At 49.9% G+C, this 14,455-nt stretch overlaps 1 protein-coding gene and 1 long non-coding RNA gene across 3 annotated transcripts; both read left to right on the forward strand.

Annotated features, from left to right (window-relative positions):
* The first annotated feature begins 25 nt into the window (after positions 1–25).
* Positions 26–11,198, forward strand: PRPF3 (pre-mRNA processing factor 3). Of its 2 annotated transcripts, XM_087943619.1 has the most exons (18): positions 26–123; positions 374–541; positions 787–917; positions 3,233–3,329; positions 4,830–4,976; positions 5,488–5,571; positions 5,779–5,999; positions 6,089–6,136; positions 6,495–6,801; positions 6,957–7,123; positions 7,585–7,667; positions 7,845–7,988; positions 8,079–8,178; positions 8,512–8,625; positions 8,721–8,839; positions 9,440–9,523; positions 10,437–10,498; positions 10,897–11,198. In XM_087943619.1, the coding sequence occupies exons 4-18, from the start codon at positions 3,327–3,329 to the stop codon at positions 11,041–11,043; spliced, it is 1,830 nt and encodes a 609-aa protein (XP_087799745.1). In that variant the 5' UTR covers positions 26–123; positions 374–541; positions 787–917; positions 3,233–3,326; the 3' UTR covers positions 11,044–11,198. The 2 variants fall into 2 exon arrangements, with proteins under 2 accessions (XP_087799745.1, XP_026541723.1); XM_026685938.2 differs by lacking the exon at positions 3,233–3,329.
* Positions 11,199–13,125: 1,927 nt separating this feature from the next.
* Positions 13,126–13,605, forward strand: LOC113424328 (uncharacterized). The gene is made up of 2 exons (XR_003372482.2): positions 13,126–13,368; positions 13,561–13,605. It is a non-coding gene; the product is annotated as an uncharacterized LOC113424328 (long non-coding RNA).
* Positions 13,606–14,455: the final 850 nt, after the last annotated feature.

Consider the following 14,455-nt stretch of genomic DNA (forward strand, 5'->3'; position numbering starts at 1 on the left):
GGCGGAGTCTCTGATGAAGCTCGTTTCCGCTTCCGGTCCGCGCGGCGCCAGAGCCGACGTTCCGCCTCCGTCCGCCGCGAGGCCTGCGGCCTTTTCCTTCCCAGGCGCGGAGGGAGACCGCCGGTGAGGAGGTGCCTCGGTCCCCGGTTCCCTGGGCGGGAGGGAACAGCTGGGCGCCTGCTGCGGCCCTTTGGCTGTTCAGAGGCGGCGGCGGCGGCGCTGCCCGCGAGGGTGGGGAGAGGCGTTCCCCCAATCCCAGCCTCGGCGAGCGACCGAGCCGCGGCCTGGCGGGGCGAGACCGAGTCCCGCCTCGTGGGGGGAGTGTCTTCCTTTCCCCCTCGGGCCTTTGCAACCGCGACCCTCTTTCCCCCAGCGCCCCGGTGGAGCCTTCCCAAGATGGCGCTCTCGAAGCGGGAGCTGGACGAGCTGAAGCCGTGGGTGGAGAAGACGGTGAAGCGGGTCCTCGGCTTCTCCGAGCCCACCGTGGTGACCGCCGCGTTGAACTGCGTCGGGAAAGGGATGGACAAGAAGAAGGCGGCCGGTAGGTCTTGCGGGAGCCGCTGAGCTGGGCTGGCTCCGGCCCCCGAGATCTTGGAGGGCCGGGGGACGCGGTCGGACCCTCCTGCTCTGGCTGAAAGAGGTCTGTGGCCTTCCTTTTCCTTCCTGGTAATTGGGATGAACTGAGGAAAGGACTAGCTGCTTTCAGAACACACAGGGCAGGTTGGTTGAGGTGGCGTCTTTTGGGCTGCCAAACTGTACTCTCTCCCTCTCTCCTCTCTTTCCCAGATCATCTCAAGCCCTTCCTGGATGATTCCACCTTGCGGTTTGTTGATAAGCTTTTTGAAGCCGTTGAGGAAGGGCGAAGCTCTCGACACTCCAAGTCCAACAGTGACCGAAATCGGAAGAGAGAATTAAAGGTGAGCTGAACTTTTGCTTATTTTTGCTGTCTTCTTATGGGGGGGGGGAGGTGTCAGGAACTGGCAGTGTTGCTTCATTATGTTTTATTCTTCCAGAGGGGGGAAAAAATACCCTTTGGGTCTGTTTTCTTAGTGCTCTTCTTGTGCTATGACTGCTCTGCCCTTTAATTCTGCAACCAGAAACCATCAGAAATCTTATGATGATGATAGCAGCTGTGCAGTATCTTTGTTGTTGCTGTTATATGAAATTAACATGGAGTAGAGCTGAGAAAACCTGGCCTTAGCTTGAGAATGCCAATAATGTAGGACGTGGATTAAAGCACATAGACCCCTTAGAAAAATGTCATTGTCTTGGTGATACGGGACAGATGCATAGAAAGCTGGCAAATATCTGTAAGCGCCAGATGCATAAGCTCTTCTGGGCTGACTGCTGATTTTATTGGGCCCAAATTGTTGCAGATGATCACAGGGATTGAAAAGAAGCCTGCTTGGCAAGGCTTTATTTGTAGCGGTTGTCCCAGGGAATTGTAGGTGGATTGGTAGGCTTTTAAGGCAGATGTTTGGGGAGGCAACTCCACCCGCGGCTGGTATAGCCAGTGGTCAAGCATGGTGTGGATAGTTCCTCAAAACATCTGCACTAGACAGAGTCATATTCTGCCCTTCAACATAAGTTTGGGTACTGTGGTTTTATGGTTGGTTTGAATTGAATTACAGGCCTAGAAGAAGCGGATGCTGGGCATTTGTGATTTGCTCTGTAAGGAAGACGACTGAAGGTGCCCTTGGTTGATATTAATCCTTAGCATAACAGGAGAACTGTTCTACCTCTGTAACCAAAATTGCACGGTAGAGGAATCGATGCTCTTCCAGAAAATTGTGGAACCCTTTGCTTATGGCTTCTAATATGGTTACTGTTGCACTTCTTGTCATGGCTAATTTGGGGGTCCTTCCTCAAAGCTTGGAGAAGACCCTTTTTCAGTCTGTCTTGAACTTCTGGATTGGGGTGGCGCAGGGAATTAGCTGCAAGAGAATCTTTCTTGGAAGCAGCGAGTAGCCTGAGATTTATATCCAGTCTTTCTCTGGTGTTCCTTCCTTAGTTCCGCATTGTGAAACGTTTTCCTAGTTGTTATATTGATTGGTTTTATATAGATGGGTTAATATCCTTTAGCATCTCTGGATGTCTTTTTCCCCTCCTTTCTTGAGGTCGTGTAAAAGCTGCAGTACTTTATAGGATGAATTTTCTTCCAATCCCCAAATTTTGGGCTTTGAAATGAGAAAATACCCTAGTCTTCTGAGAGCGGAAGCCTCAGACCGCCATTGTTTGGTGCCAGTCAGTCATTTGCCTTTCAGAAGCAGCAGTAGTACTTGAGGATGTCTTCCTTCCACACTTTCTGCTCTGCGGAGCCACTCCTTTTTTTCTTCATAATTGTGTTTCTGAGCACCTGGAAATTAAATAGGGCCCTAGGAATTGGTTGTTTTGCAGTCTTCACTGGTGGGAGAGATCCCGGGCTGGTACCATGGTGCTTCTTTTGCCCATGGCTTATTAGTAGTCCCCAGGGGCCTAGGAATAAATTAGAGTGGGCAGTTCCCATCATTCATTCCAAATGCGACATCTTTCTATTTGGAGGGTAACAAACAGCTCAGAAAATCTCCCTGCTCCTGAAGAACGCAGCCAGACGCTTTGTTTTGAGTTGCTGCTCCAAAGATCTGCAAGTGGGATCCAAGGGCCAATAGAATTGGGGAACTCAGGTGGGCAGGGCCCCAACTACTTACTGAACCCCATGATTCATTCTTTGTCAGCATCTCTTCCTCCAGAAACTTTGACACCGCCCCACTGTTTTTTAAGAAATTCTCTCCTATTTCATTTTCTCGTCAAGAGTTTCTTTACTAACTTTGGGCTCTCCCACCACCCTTCTCTTCAGTTCACAGTAAGAAAAGAAAAAGGTCTTTATTGGAACTCTTGTTAAACAATAGAGAAATACTTGTCTGCGGGCTATTTTCTACCCATCAAATGACCTGAAGAACCAGACCTGTTTCTTTAAATCAGTGGCATCTAAAGCAAAGGCGACAGAGACTTCCCCATATACAGGCTTCGGTTGAAAGGTTAATTTTCGTCCTGCCCTCCAGGTTGCTATTCTCTTCTGAAAGGAATCTGCATCTTTTCCCAGGAGTAAGATCAGTTGCATTTCTTCCATAGTTTCTTTGAACTGGGCTTATCTCGCAGGGACCTATCATGCTGCGGGGGAAGTTCAGGAAGTAAGCTGCGGGGGTCTGCACTCTTCATACTATGGGCAAGCCCTTTTCTCTTGAACTTGTAGGTGTGTCACGGTGTGCCCTGGTTTTGGATGAGGAACCGTCCCTGTAAAGTATGGCCCAAAGTAGCGAAGAAGGAGGTTCAGCTGTCGCTTGCAGATGGTTTGTATGCATACGTTTTGATTCTCTTTGGGAGGAAATAGCAGCTGTGTGGCATGACTGGGCATTCCCCTCTGGCATCTCCCTCAGATCTCTTTCCACGTTAAGTGGAGAAGGAGCCAGCCTGTAGAGCCTAACATCATCCTTTAGCTTCTCCATGGAAGATTTCTGTCGGTTATCGGTCGCCCTTCTCTTTTGTTGTGCCTGCAAGAGATACACTGATTTGCATAAAGCTTACCTTTTCCCAGCAGTGCTTTTACTGCAAATAAAATCCCTCTGCAAGAATTAGCCCGTTTCTGCTTCTGCTTCTCAAGTAATATATTTTGAGAGATCACTTTTTCTGCATGTTTATTCTGGGTTCCAGTGCACTTTGACAGATCACATATATGGGATATAAAATATTTTGAGGATTAAAGATGAAGGGTGCTGTCTGAAAACAATTCCTGCATTTAACATACATACCTTTTTTTTGGGGGGGTCTTTCTGATCTCGTACATGCGGGAATCCTCTTGCTCTCCAGTCTCCCTGTCAATCCCAAAATCACTTATAGTCATCCGTGCTGGTGATGTGAGTTTCATTTGGGGGAGGGTGCACCTTTCCACTGGAGAGAGGCCTATCTTGACCCTTTTCTATTTTGGAAGATCAGTTCTGAAGCTGAAAAGCTGCGAATGGAGTGTCGTATCTTAGCCTCTTGCAGAAGGATTAATCTTTTGACATGTCTTTCAAGTTGAAGAGTCTTCATTCTAGACTAAGCTTAAATCCATCATGGAATAGTTTATATTTGCTTTTCATTGAGAGCGGTAGGACAGACTCAGGCGTGTAACCTCTTTCCTGCATCTCTGACGGGAAGAATTGCTTTCCTTGTAATGTTTTACTTCAGTAAAATATAAATGATATAATAGTATGCTTTAAAATACTATTTTAAGTACCCCGTTTCATTTGCTTCCTAACGTTCAAAGCAGCCTTCCCCAACGGCCAGGCCTGCTGTGTGACACGACCATTAACTGGGCTAGAGAGGGTTGGGGAGACGCCAGAAAGACTTGGCGAAACTGCCCATTCAGCCTCCATTTTAGGGAGTTATTTTCTCACTCTGTCGGGGCAGGTATGGCGGATGGGAGCAGAATCACATCCAGTCCCTTGGAAGGGATGTGGGTTCCAAGAATTTAAAACGTTTCATTGGGCACCTTAGTTCAAATTCCGTCATCGCAGCGGGAAGAGGTGGCAAAGAGCAGGCCAAAACCTCTTAGCTCTTCTGCACATGCGAATATCATCCCATTGGTGGCTTGAAGGAGTTGCTGCACCCCTTGGGTGGGGAAAGGGGGCGTCTTTCACAACAGACCCTCCTCAGCTGAGGGGAACTCCCCTCTTTTTCTTGGGAGGTTGCGTGTTCCCACTAGCAGGTGGGGGACTTGTATTTTCTTGAAAACGTTGGCTCAGTTTGTTTTTGGGATTTGACTTTGAGGCTTCTCCACTGAAGCTCCTTTGCTTATTTCCGCTTATTAGGATGTGTTTGGGGATGACTCAGAGATTTCGAAGGAGTCCTCCGGAGTCAAGAAACGGCGCATCCCCCGCTTTGAGGAGGTGGAGGAAGAGCCCGAGGTCATCCCAGGCCCACCCACCGAAAGTCCAGGAATGCTGACCAAGCTTCAGGTTTGCTGCCCTCGCCTGTCTGGAGGAGGCTTGGCGTGCCACGGTGCTCCTGCCTGTCAGGAGGGCTGCCTTGGCGTGTGCTTTGTTGATCACCTGGCTCATGGTCATAAGAGAGTTTTTAGAGCAAGAAGAGGGAACAACATCAAACAACAATAATAAAACAAACCACAGTAAATCTAGAAAACCCACTGAAGTCAAGGGTTTTTTTTTTTTTTAAATTAATTAACTGCAGTTTTAGCCGTGTTGACAGAGAAGGCCCCTTCTTGAATTCTGTCACTCACAAGTATGTAAACGTACCGGTGGTCTTCTTGAGGAGGAGGTTCTCTATCTTGAGCGGATGGAGGCTCTCGAGCACCTCCTCCACAGCCCGAAGAAACACTGCTTTACAGCTAAGAAGAATTGCGTAGTTGCTGCAGTATGGGATTCAGAGTCCAGTGCAGAAGAGCCAAGGATGACTTTGAAATGACAAAGTTTGAAATGACAAAGTTTGGCTTGTTTTCCCTTCTTTCAGATCAAGCAGATGATGGAGGCAGCAACACGGCAGATTGAGGAGAGGAAGAAACAGCTGAGTTTCATCAGTTCCCCAGCTCCTCAGGTATTGTGATTCCTTCCTTCCTTCCTTCCTTCCTTCCTTCCTTCCTTCCTTCCTTCCTTCCTTCCTTCCTTCCATCCATCCATCCATCCATCCATCCATCCATCCATCCGGTGAATTTCTGCACTGGGTCTCCTGCCTCTTTCTCTGCCTTTAACCTTAACCAATAACCAGTTCCATAAACCAAATTTCAACTTTCCTTGGCCTCAGCCTAAAGCTCCAGCAACCACTCCGCCTGAGCGCCTCCCGATCGGGAACACCATCCAGCCCTCACAGGCAGCCACTTTCATGAACGATGCCATTGAGAAGGCCCGGAAAGCAGCAGAATTGCAAGCCCGGATCCAGGCTCAGCTGGCACTGAAACCGGGACTGATCGGGAACACCAACATGGTGGGACTGGCCAACCTGCACGCCATGGGCATCGCACCGCCGTGAGTATTGGCACAGGCCTCTGAGGGTCTGAAATGGGGGCCTGTTGGGGGGAGCTGACAAGACTCAACTGAACAATTTGTTCTCATAGGGCAGAAATACGTCACATGGGCAGCAACGTCCAATCCCCGTATTCACGGTAAGCGAGCGATGACTCACTGTCCTCAGCAAGCGTGCTGCAAGAAACATACGGGCAGCCTGCCCTGGCCAGGCCCCTCTGGGGGGTGGGTGGGACTGCACTTCCTATGGCTTCCAGCCACTACCTCCCCTGGGAGTGCTGCACCGGGAGGGGGTGGAGCCTGGGGTGGCAGTAGATGCCTCCCCCCACTTCAGAGGCTGTGAGGTTTGGGCTGGTTGTGGAGCTGCACAGACGGGCCATTTCTGAACAGTTGGGTTCTGAGAACGGTGGCTCCTGACGTGCCCAAGCGCAGTGAGCCCAGGTCGCTCAAGGAGAACTGTGTGGTCACCCAAGCTGTGCTGGGGATGTCTTGGCCTAGGAAGGTGGAGTTGAAAGACCAGAGTAAACCAACGCCACTGATTCTGGATGAGCAAGGCCGCACGGTGGATGCCACCGGGAAGGAGGTGGAGCTGACCCACCGCATGCCGACTCTCAAGGCCAACATCCGGGCTGTGAAGAGGGAGCAGTTCAAGCAGCAGCTGAAGGAGAAGCCCTCAGAGGACATGGAGTCCAACACTTATTTTGACCCCCGGGTGTCTGCTGCCCCAGCTCAGCGGCCAAAGAGGACTTTCAGGTTTCACGACAAGGGCAAGTTTGAAAAAATAGCCCAACGGCTGCGGACGAAGGTAGGGCACTATGGGGGTCGCTAAGGGAGGGAGGGGGATCCTCCTTCAGATGCCTGAGGAATAAACTGGCAGGCAGGGACAGATGGTAGGGAAACAACCCCACCCCTGGGAATTGTGCTTCTGGTACACCTTGAAAATGTCTCTTTGGTCACCAGGCTCAGTTAGAAAAACTCCAGGCAGAGATCTCACAAGCTGCAAAGAAGACGGGAATTCACACCTCGACCAAATTGGCCCTCATCACTCCCAAAAAGGAAGTGAAAGAGGGGGACATTCCTGAAGTGGAGTGGTGGGACTCCTACATCATCCCCAATGGCATGGACGTGTAAGTGTCTCAGAGGCACTTTTGGTGCAGGGCCCCCAGCCAGCTCAGCTCCAGGTGGTTCTAGAGAGACCATCCTCCCTGGGCTACCGGAAGGACAATTCCACTCCTTTGGCAGATGCCAGTCGCGATTGGCGAGGCATCTCGGGTTGAGAGCCGAGGAGTGCTCTGAAGGATGGCTGGTCGCTGCATCGTCTAGAGCAGAGGTTCCCCAACCCCACCCCACCCCTGGTGCCCAAAAGGTTGGAGCCCGCTGAGGGAGGAGGTGAGGGTCAGGAGCAGATGCCAGGGAGACAAGGAGGAATGTGCTAGTTGTTTGTAGAAGCTGGCCCTGTACCTTGGTTGTGTTGAGTACTCCAGGAGGGGCTGTGTTGTCTTCTGCCCAAATCAGGCCCTTTGCAGATGATGATCTGGAAGGGGACCAGTTGACGTTGATAGTTGGGTGGATCTGCTTTCCTTTTCAGAAAAGCTACTGATCTGCTTAAGCGGGAGGACTATTTTGGCATCACGAACTTGGTTGAGCATCCGGCTCAGCTCAGCCCTCCAGGTAACCGCCTGACTCCCTCTCTGAGGGAGGCAGAGGCAGAACCTGTCCTTGAAACTGCCCCCTCCCCACCTGCCAACTCCATTTCGGAGGGGGAAGAGCAGTCTTGGGAGCAGTTGACACCCCCCCAATTCCTTGACTTTCTCAGGGAAAAACAGAATAATGTATCTTTCTCCGCAGTGGACAGTGACCTGCCTGTGACCCTTGGAGTTTACCTGACCAAAAAAGAGCAGAAGAAGCTCCGTCGCCAGACCCGCCGGGAAGCCCAGAAGGAGCTGCAGGAGAAAGTGCGGCTCGGCCTGATGCCCCCTCCAGAGCCAAAAGGTAGTGCAGCCTCTTTGGAGCAGCCTGAGGGAGGGGAAGGCTCTTGAGGGACACCAGCAAACACCCTCGTTGCCTCTTCTCTCTCTGCAGTCCGAATCTCCAACCTGATGCGAGTTTTGGGGACAGAAGCCGTTCAGGATCCAACCAAAGTAGAAGCCCATGTCCGAGCACAGATGGCAAAGAGGCAGAAGTACGGCTGATGTCTCTCCCAGCTCCCTCCCTCCCTCCCTCCCTCCCTGTGGCCGAGGATCTGACTGGGGTCTTCCCAGATGCTTTTGGTGTATGCTGAAGCCGATGAGGGGGCAGAACATTTGACCCCTTTGACCATCTTCCATTAACAATCTGAGGCTTTGAGACCAGTTGGTGAAAAGGGGGGTTATAAATATGCACAGCAATAAAAGCGGGGATGCCGCAGACCTGGCTGGGGCAGCCTGTGGAGGGGCATCTTGCAGGACCAGAAGCTGCCCTTTCACTGCGGCACTCCAGCAGAGTGCTTAGATGGGCTGCATCAATGTGCTTGCAGAGCTCATGAGGAGGCAAACGCTGCACGAAAGCTGACGGTGGAACAGAGGAAAGCGAAAAAGGTGAAAAAGCTTAAGGAAGATATTTCACAGGGCGTTCACATAGCCGTTTACAGGTGAGCGTCCGTCGTTCCCAAAGCAAGCGCACCTTACTCCCCTGCACTGTTGCAGCCTCCTCTTCCCTGACACATTCCTTTGTTTTTGCCCACAGAGTCCGGAATCTAGGTAACCCAGCAAAGAAATTCAAAATCGAAGCTAACGCTGGCCAGCTGTACTTAACCGGAGTTGTGGTTTTACACAAAGATGTCAATGTGGTGGTGGTAGAAGGAGGTAAGAGGATGGGCGAGCTGGCTGGGTCGCATAATGTATTGTGCTCTGCATTTCTAAGGAGCTAAAACTTCCAGCAGGCCCAGGCAGCGTGCGGACCCTGCCCCGTTCCGGAAGAAGGAGGGGGGGGGGGGAGAAACAAGGTTGGGGATTCCGGAAGGCTGCACCTGGATTAAGGCATCGGCCAACTTCAGGGTTGACCGATGGCTCTTGGTCTTTTTTTTTTTTTTTTTTTGAAAGGCCGCAGAACACAGAAAAGAAGGTTCTCTCCATCTGCAGAGCAGGCCGCAGAAAAGAAATAGTGTCACTTTGCGCAACCTGGACTTAACTAACCAAACTGGTTTCAGGCCATTATGTCAGGGTTGTTCTTTGGAAACACATGCTTTGTGCATTGCTCCCAGAAAAGCAACGCAAGGATTTCATCTCTCTGGCTCCAAGAGTCGGTCTCAGTTTATGGTTGTGACCACAAGGGGAGCACCTGGCACAGGTGCTTTCTTAAGGATCAGGAGTTCAGTCCTTCCAGTTGTTGCGTTTACGAAGTTGCACTTCATCCCTTGTTGCGATTCCGCCTGTCAGTTCTGCCTTTTCTGCCTTCTTTCCAAGGTCCCAAAGCACAGAAGAAATTTAAGCGGCTCATGTTACATCGAATAAAATGGGACGAGCAGACGTCAAACACAAAAGGAGATGGTAAGGAAGCGCACTTCTGCTAAGGGCCCAGCCTGGAAACGCTTATTGAGATTAAGTAAATAAAAGCGATCGACCGAGGGCTGCCAAAATGCCGAAACTTAAAAATAAAAACAAGGCGATGCACTCAAAGCACATTTTGCAAGCTCTGGCAAGGGCCCCACAGGACAGGTGGAGGAGGAGGTAAGGTCGGGTTCAGGAAGGCCGCACCTGTTTCAAGGCGCCACCCAGCGTGTTTTTGGGAAAGGGATGCAGACACGAAGGTTCTGTCCATCTGCAGAAATAGTGTCCCTAAGAAAACCGAAGGTAGTACGCTTCAGGCCCTACCCTCAACATCATCTTCCAAAGATGTCAAAAAGACAGAAAAGCCATTTCTTCTTTTGGGGGTTTCAAGCTAAACTCAGAAGATAGAACTTTGAATGGCTGTTTTTAGGTTTAAAAGATTCTGTTGAAAAAGGAAAAGAGAATTCCATAACAACGATTGCTGTTCTATCAGCCGTTGGATTGTTCTATTGAATAGATTTGGATAAATCTATTTCACCATTAGCCTCTTGGTTCTCCTAAGAAGAAAGTCGACTTATAGAGGTTTAATAAAATAACAGGAAGGGGCAGCCACCCCTTACATGGAGCCGGTTCAAAAATGCAAAGACCAACATGAAGTCAGGACAACCGAAGGGAAACTGATGATTTTGCAAACCGGTCTTTTACCGTCCCCCAAAGTTCCCTTCTTTCCATAAGCTACCGGGCTCGCAGAGGTCTGTCTCCTGCCTTTTCTAAAGAAACAGCAGAATTCTCACCTTCGTCTGAATAAAGGGTGTTTCCGATCTGACCGATTTTGAGCATACTTTAGAATAGACAAATCCATCTTCAGTCATTCGTCCATTCTTACACCCTAAGTAGTTTATTTTTCTTGCAGACGATGAAGAATCCGATGAGGAATCTGTGAAAAAAACCAACAAATGTTCCCTGGTTTGGGAGGTGAGTAATATTTACGGTCCAACTGAAGCATTTGTTGGTTCTCAGTCCTACTTAGAAAGCCCCGCTTTTTGCTATGCCCTTTTAGCAATGGGACTAAGAAACACCCGCGGGAACCTAACCGGTTGCTCCATAGGATCGTTCCTTCGGAACCCCCCTCCTCTTTGATTTCTGACATCTCCCACTTTTTGAGTGAGCCGTGGCCTGTAAAGCACGATTTACGGTTTTAGCATGTTGCGCTCAGTCACTCAGGGCTTCCCCATTAAGCCAAAGGAATTTAGCGCATTCCATGAGCCTCCAGTCAACGTATCGCTTAAGAGGGCCTCTGTCTTTAATGCAACCCTCGATACGATACGTAGGCTTGCTCAGAATCTTTTCCTGTCCTCTCTTTGTTCTTTTAGGGCACAGCAAAGGAGCGGAGCTTTGGCGAGATGAAATTCAAGCAGTGTCCTACCGAAAACATGGCACGGGAGCATTTTAAGAAACATGGCACGGAGCATTATTGGGATCTGGCTCTGAGCGAGTCAGTTCTAGAACCCACAGACTGACGGCCTTTTCCAGAGCACCTTCTCACATTTCCAGCGTGTGACGTAAAGAGCGAGAACCGAGCAGAAACCTTAGACTCTGAGCCCCTCCCTTTCATCCCCACAAATTCCCCACAGTAAGATGCTTACAATTAAAGGAAATATTTTTCAGATCCAAATAAGAGAGGTTTCGATTTTAATTTTTGGCTTTGGACTAAAACACTCAACGTGCACTCTTCAAACTTTCCCACCACACCATCCAGAAGAACTGAAGCCGAAACTTAAAAGCAACGGAAGCTATCAGTCAAGTCTTCTCTTCCAAAGCCTTCCACCTTTAAAACAATACAGCCCTCGCCTTTATTTTGTTTTTTCCCAGTTCTGTAGGTTTGTTTCAACATTAGTTGGCGAGCAAAGACACTCCCCAAGGGGCGAGAAAAAAAAGCAGCACCAAGTCACAGACGGCAGAGCACAGGAAGGCATAGTTAGCACCCCCGGGAAAAATGTACAGCAGGTTAGGAGCTGGGGAATTAGCCCACATCCTCCGACATTCGCTTAATAAAATTGTTTTTTATAAGATCTTGAAAAAACCGCCCCCTTTCCTCGTCTGGCGTATGCGACGGCCCACTGGCCGTTAAAAGGTTACCGGTTAACCAGTGTAGCAATTCAGGATTCAAGGAGGGACGTAAATTGGGGGGACGGGGCAGGGGGCACAGTACAAGAATGCTCAGTCGCAGACGTTTCCTTTTGGACATGAGCGCATTTCAAAAGCTGATTCATTCACATTTTTGTGGAGACCTGTGAACCGAGCCTCCTCATTGAGGGTCTATCTTTGAGAGACCCCCACACTAGTGGGTCACGCCTGACATTTCCACAGTCGACCAGTTACTGTCTGAAATGTCATTAGCCGATTCATCAACAAATGCCAAGGCCAGGATCCCTTGGCCTTCGGGGTCGCTTACATTCAGGGGGCTCTAGGCAACTCCAGCCTCCAGGAGACGGATCCAAAAAGCAACGGGCGTCTCCTCAACGCAGGTCAGAATTCAGGCCAATGTCCCCTTTGGGGCAATTTGAGGACCAGGCCGTTACCGGGGTCATCTGCCCCGGGGTCACGGTCTTCTTACTATTCCTTCAGAGGTCATCCCTTTGCGCGGACCGCGTTAGGGTCATAAGCCAAGGACAAGCTCTTATCACCGAGAGATCACTACGAACGAAGCTAACGTTGCAATCAATAACGGAATCCCGAATTCTACGGCCAATATTTGTAATACAATTATCCCCGACTCTAGATTTATCATTCACGGGGCACAGTTAAAAAAACTCTTTCCCGTTACACCTAGGATTAAATTTTGGATTATTGCATACAGCCGTCACAACCGCGCGGGTATGAAACTCACGGCTCGACAAGCGCGCAGCCCCAGAACCTTTAAGATTCGGAGAGCAAAGGAAAGCTGGATTAGGCTCGACCCAGTGCGTTCCGCCAGCGCCGCTTTTCTTTCCCTGGTCCCATTTCTGCACCCCTCTGCCCCAATCTTATTAATCTTAATAGGCCATCCTAGTCCTCCTTGACTCGGTTTAAGAGTTTCGAAGCAGGTTTTATTTCTCGTTCCCGCGTTGCAGCAAACGGGCCTCCCGTTGCCCTATCAATATGAATAAGGCGTTCATAATAAAGATACAGGAGAATAATCTGGAAATCCCATTAAAAAGGTTTCTTTTCGTGGCCGCAATACCCGTTTTGACCACAGGACGGCAAAGTTTTCCGCCTCGTAGCATTAACACCGAGGTCATCGTAGGCCTTTTTGATGGCCTCAACTTCCTTTCGCAGCGGCCTTCCCAGCACGGCCGACTTCCTGTCCGTCGTCCGCGGTCGTCCCCCAATGCCTTTGAAGAACGACCATCCCATCACGGACGACTTCCCCTCCTTTCTTCTTAGTCGTCCCCCCAACTTTCTTTCGCAGCGACCTATTCGGCACGGTGCACTTCCTGTCCGTTCTACGCGACCGTCCCCCAGTCCCTTTGAAAAATGAGTATTCCATCATGGCCGACTTCCCGTCCCGCCTTTTAAGTCGTCCCCCCAACTTCCTTTCGCGCGGACATTTTCGGCACGGAGAACTTCTTGTCCGTTCACCGTGGCTGTTCCCCCCATGCCTGAGAAGAACGACCTTTCTGTGGCGGCCGACTTCCCGCCCATTCTTTTTAGTCTTCCCCCTCAGTTCCTCGCGCAGCGACTTTTTCGTCACTCTGGTTTTAAAGTTTATTATTCCGAATAATTATTAATTGAAACGCCTCATTATTAACATTAATACGGTATTACGAAAGCTCAAACGCTCTCGTTAAGGGACAGAAAAGCAGGTACCGTAGTCACATTGTTTAAAAAGAACTTTTTGGAGGGCATTTTTGAAGCGGGCTTTTTTCTCGGCCGCCTTTTTAAGGGAAACAGGAAACAGCGCCATCTTGTGGTCCTGGAAGGAATAACGGGGAGAACAGGGAAAAGGGGACTGTTATCCTGGATCTTTATTATTAATACGTTATTAATATTAATAGGACAACACGAGGCCGAAGGCATCAATCGATGAACAGGAAAAGACATCGCACTTCAAAAGACCGAACCTGAAAGTGAGGTAAGAAGGAGAACGATGGCTTCAGTGTTAAGAGGCAGAACGGTTAAGGGGGTTAGGGGGTTAAGGGGTTTAGGGTGGGGGGTTTAGGTTGGGATGGGGGGGTTGGGGTTTAGGGTTAAGGGGTTAGGGTTAGGGGGGTTGGGGTTAAGGGTTGGGGTTAGGGGTTCGGGGTTGGGGTTTGGGGGTTGGGGTTAGGTTTATCTCCTCAGGGAATGCTTGGATCCGAAAATGAGGGTTTTCAATGTTTTCCACCCCTGCGGAACATAAAAATAAAGTTCTTTTCAAAATCTGAGCTCTGCAATAAAAGTTGTGTTTTCTGGCTGAAATGGGTTAGGGGTTGGGGTTGGGTTGGACTTGGGGTTTGGGTTAGGGTTTGGGGTTGGGGGTTAAGGGTTGGGGGTTAAGGGTTGGGGGGTTTGGGGTTAGGTTTATCTCCTCAGGGAATGCTTGGATCCAAAAATGGGGTTTTCAATGTTTTCCACCCTGCGGAATATAAAAATAAAGTTCTTTTCAAAATCTGAGCTCTGCAAAAGTTGTGTTTTCTGGCTGAAATGGCTTAGGGTTGGGTTTGGGGTTTGGGTGGGGTGGGGTTTGGGGTTAGGGTTACGGTTGGGTTGGGTTTAGGGTTTAGGGTTTGGGGTAAGGTTGGGGTTAGGGGGTTGGGGTTAGGGGGTTGGGGTTCGTGGTTAGGTTAGGGGTTGGGGTTTGGGGTTAGGGTTAGGGTTTAGGGTTTAGGGGTTGGGGTTGGGTTAGGGGTTAGGCTTAGGCTTAGGGTTTAGGCTTTAGGCTTTAGGGGTTAGGGTTAGGGTTAGGGGTTA

Source organism: Notechis scutatus, chromosome 14 (genome assembly GCF_049901735.1).
Source record: "Notechis scutatus isolate UNSWTSFEM ecotype Mainland chromosome 14, rNotScu1.2, whole genome shotgun sequence".
NCBI classification, from domain to species: Eukaryota; Metazoa; Chordata; class Lepidosauria; order Squamata; family Elapidae; genus Notechis; species Notechis scutatus.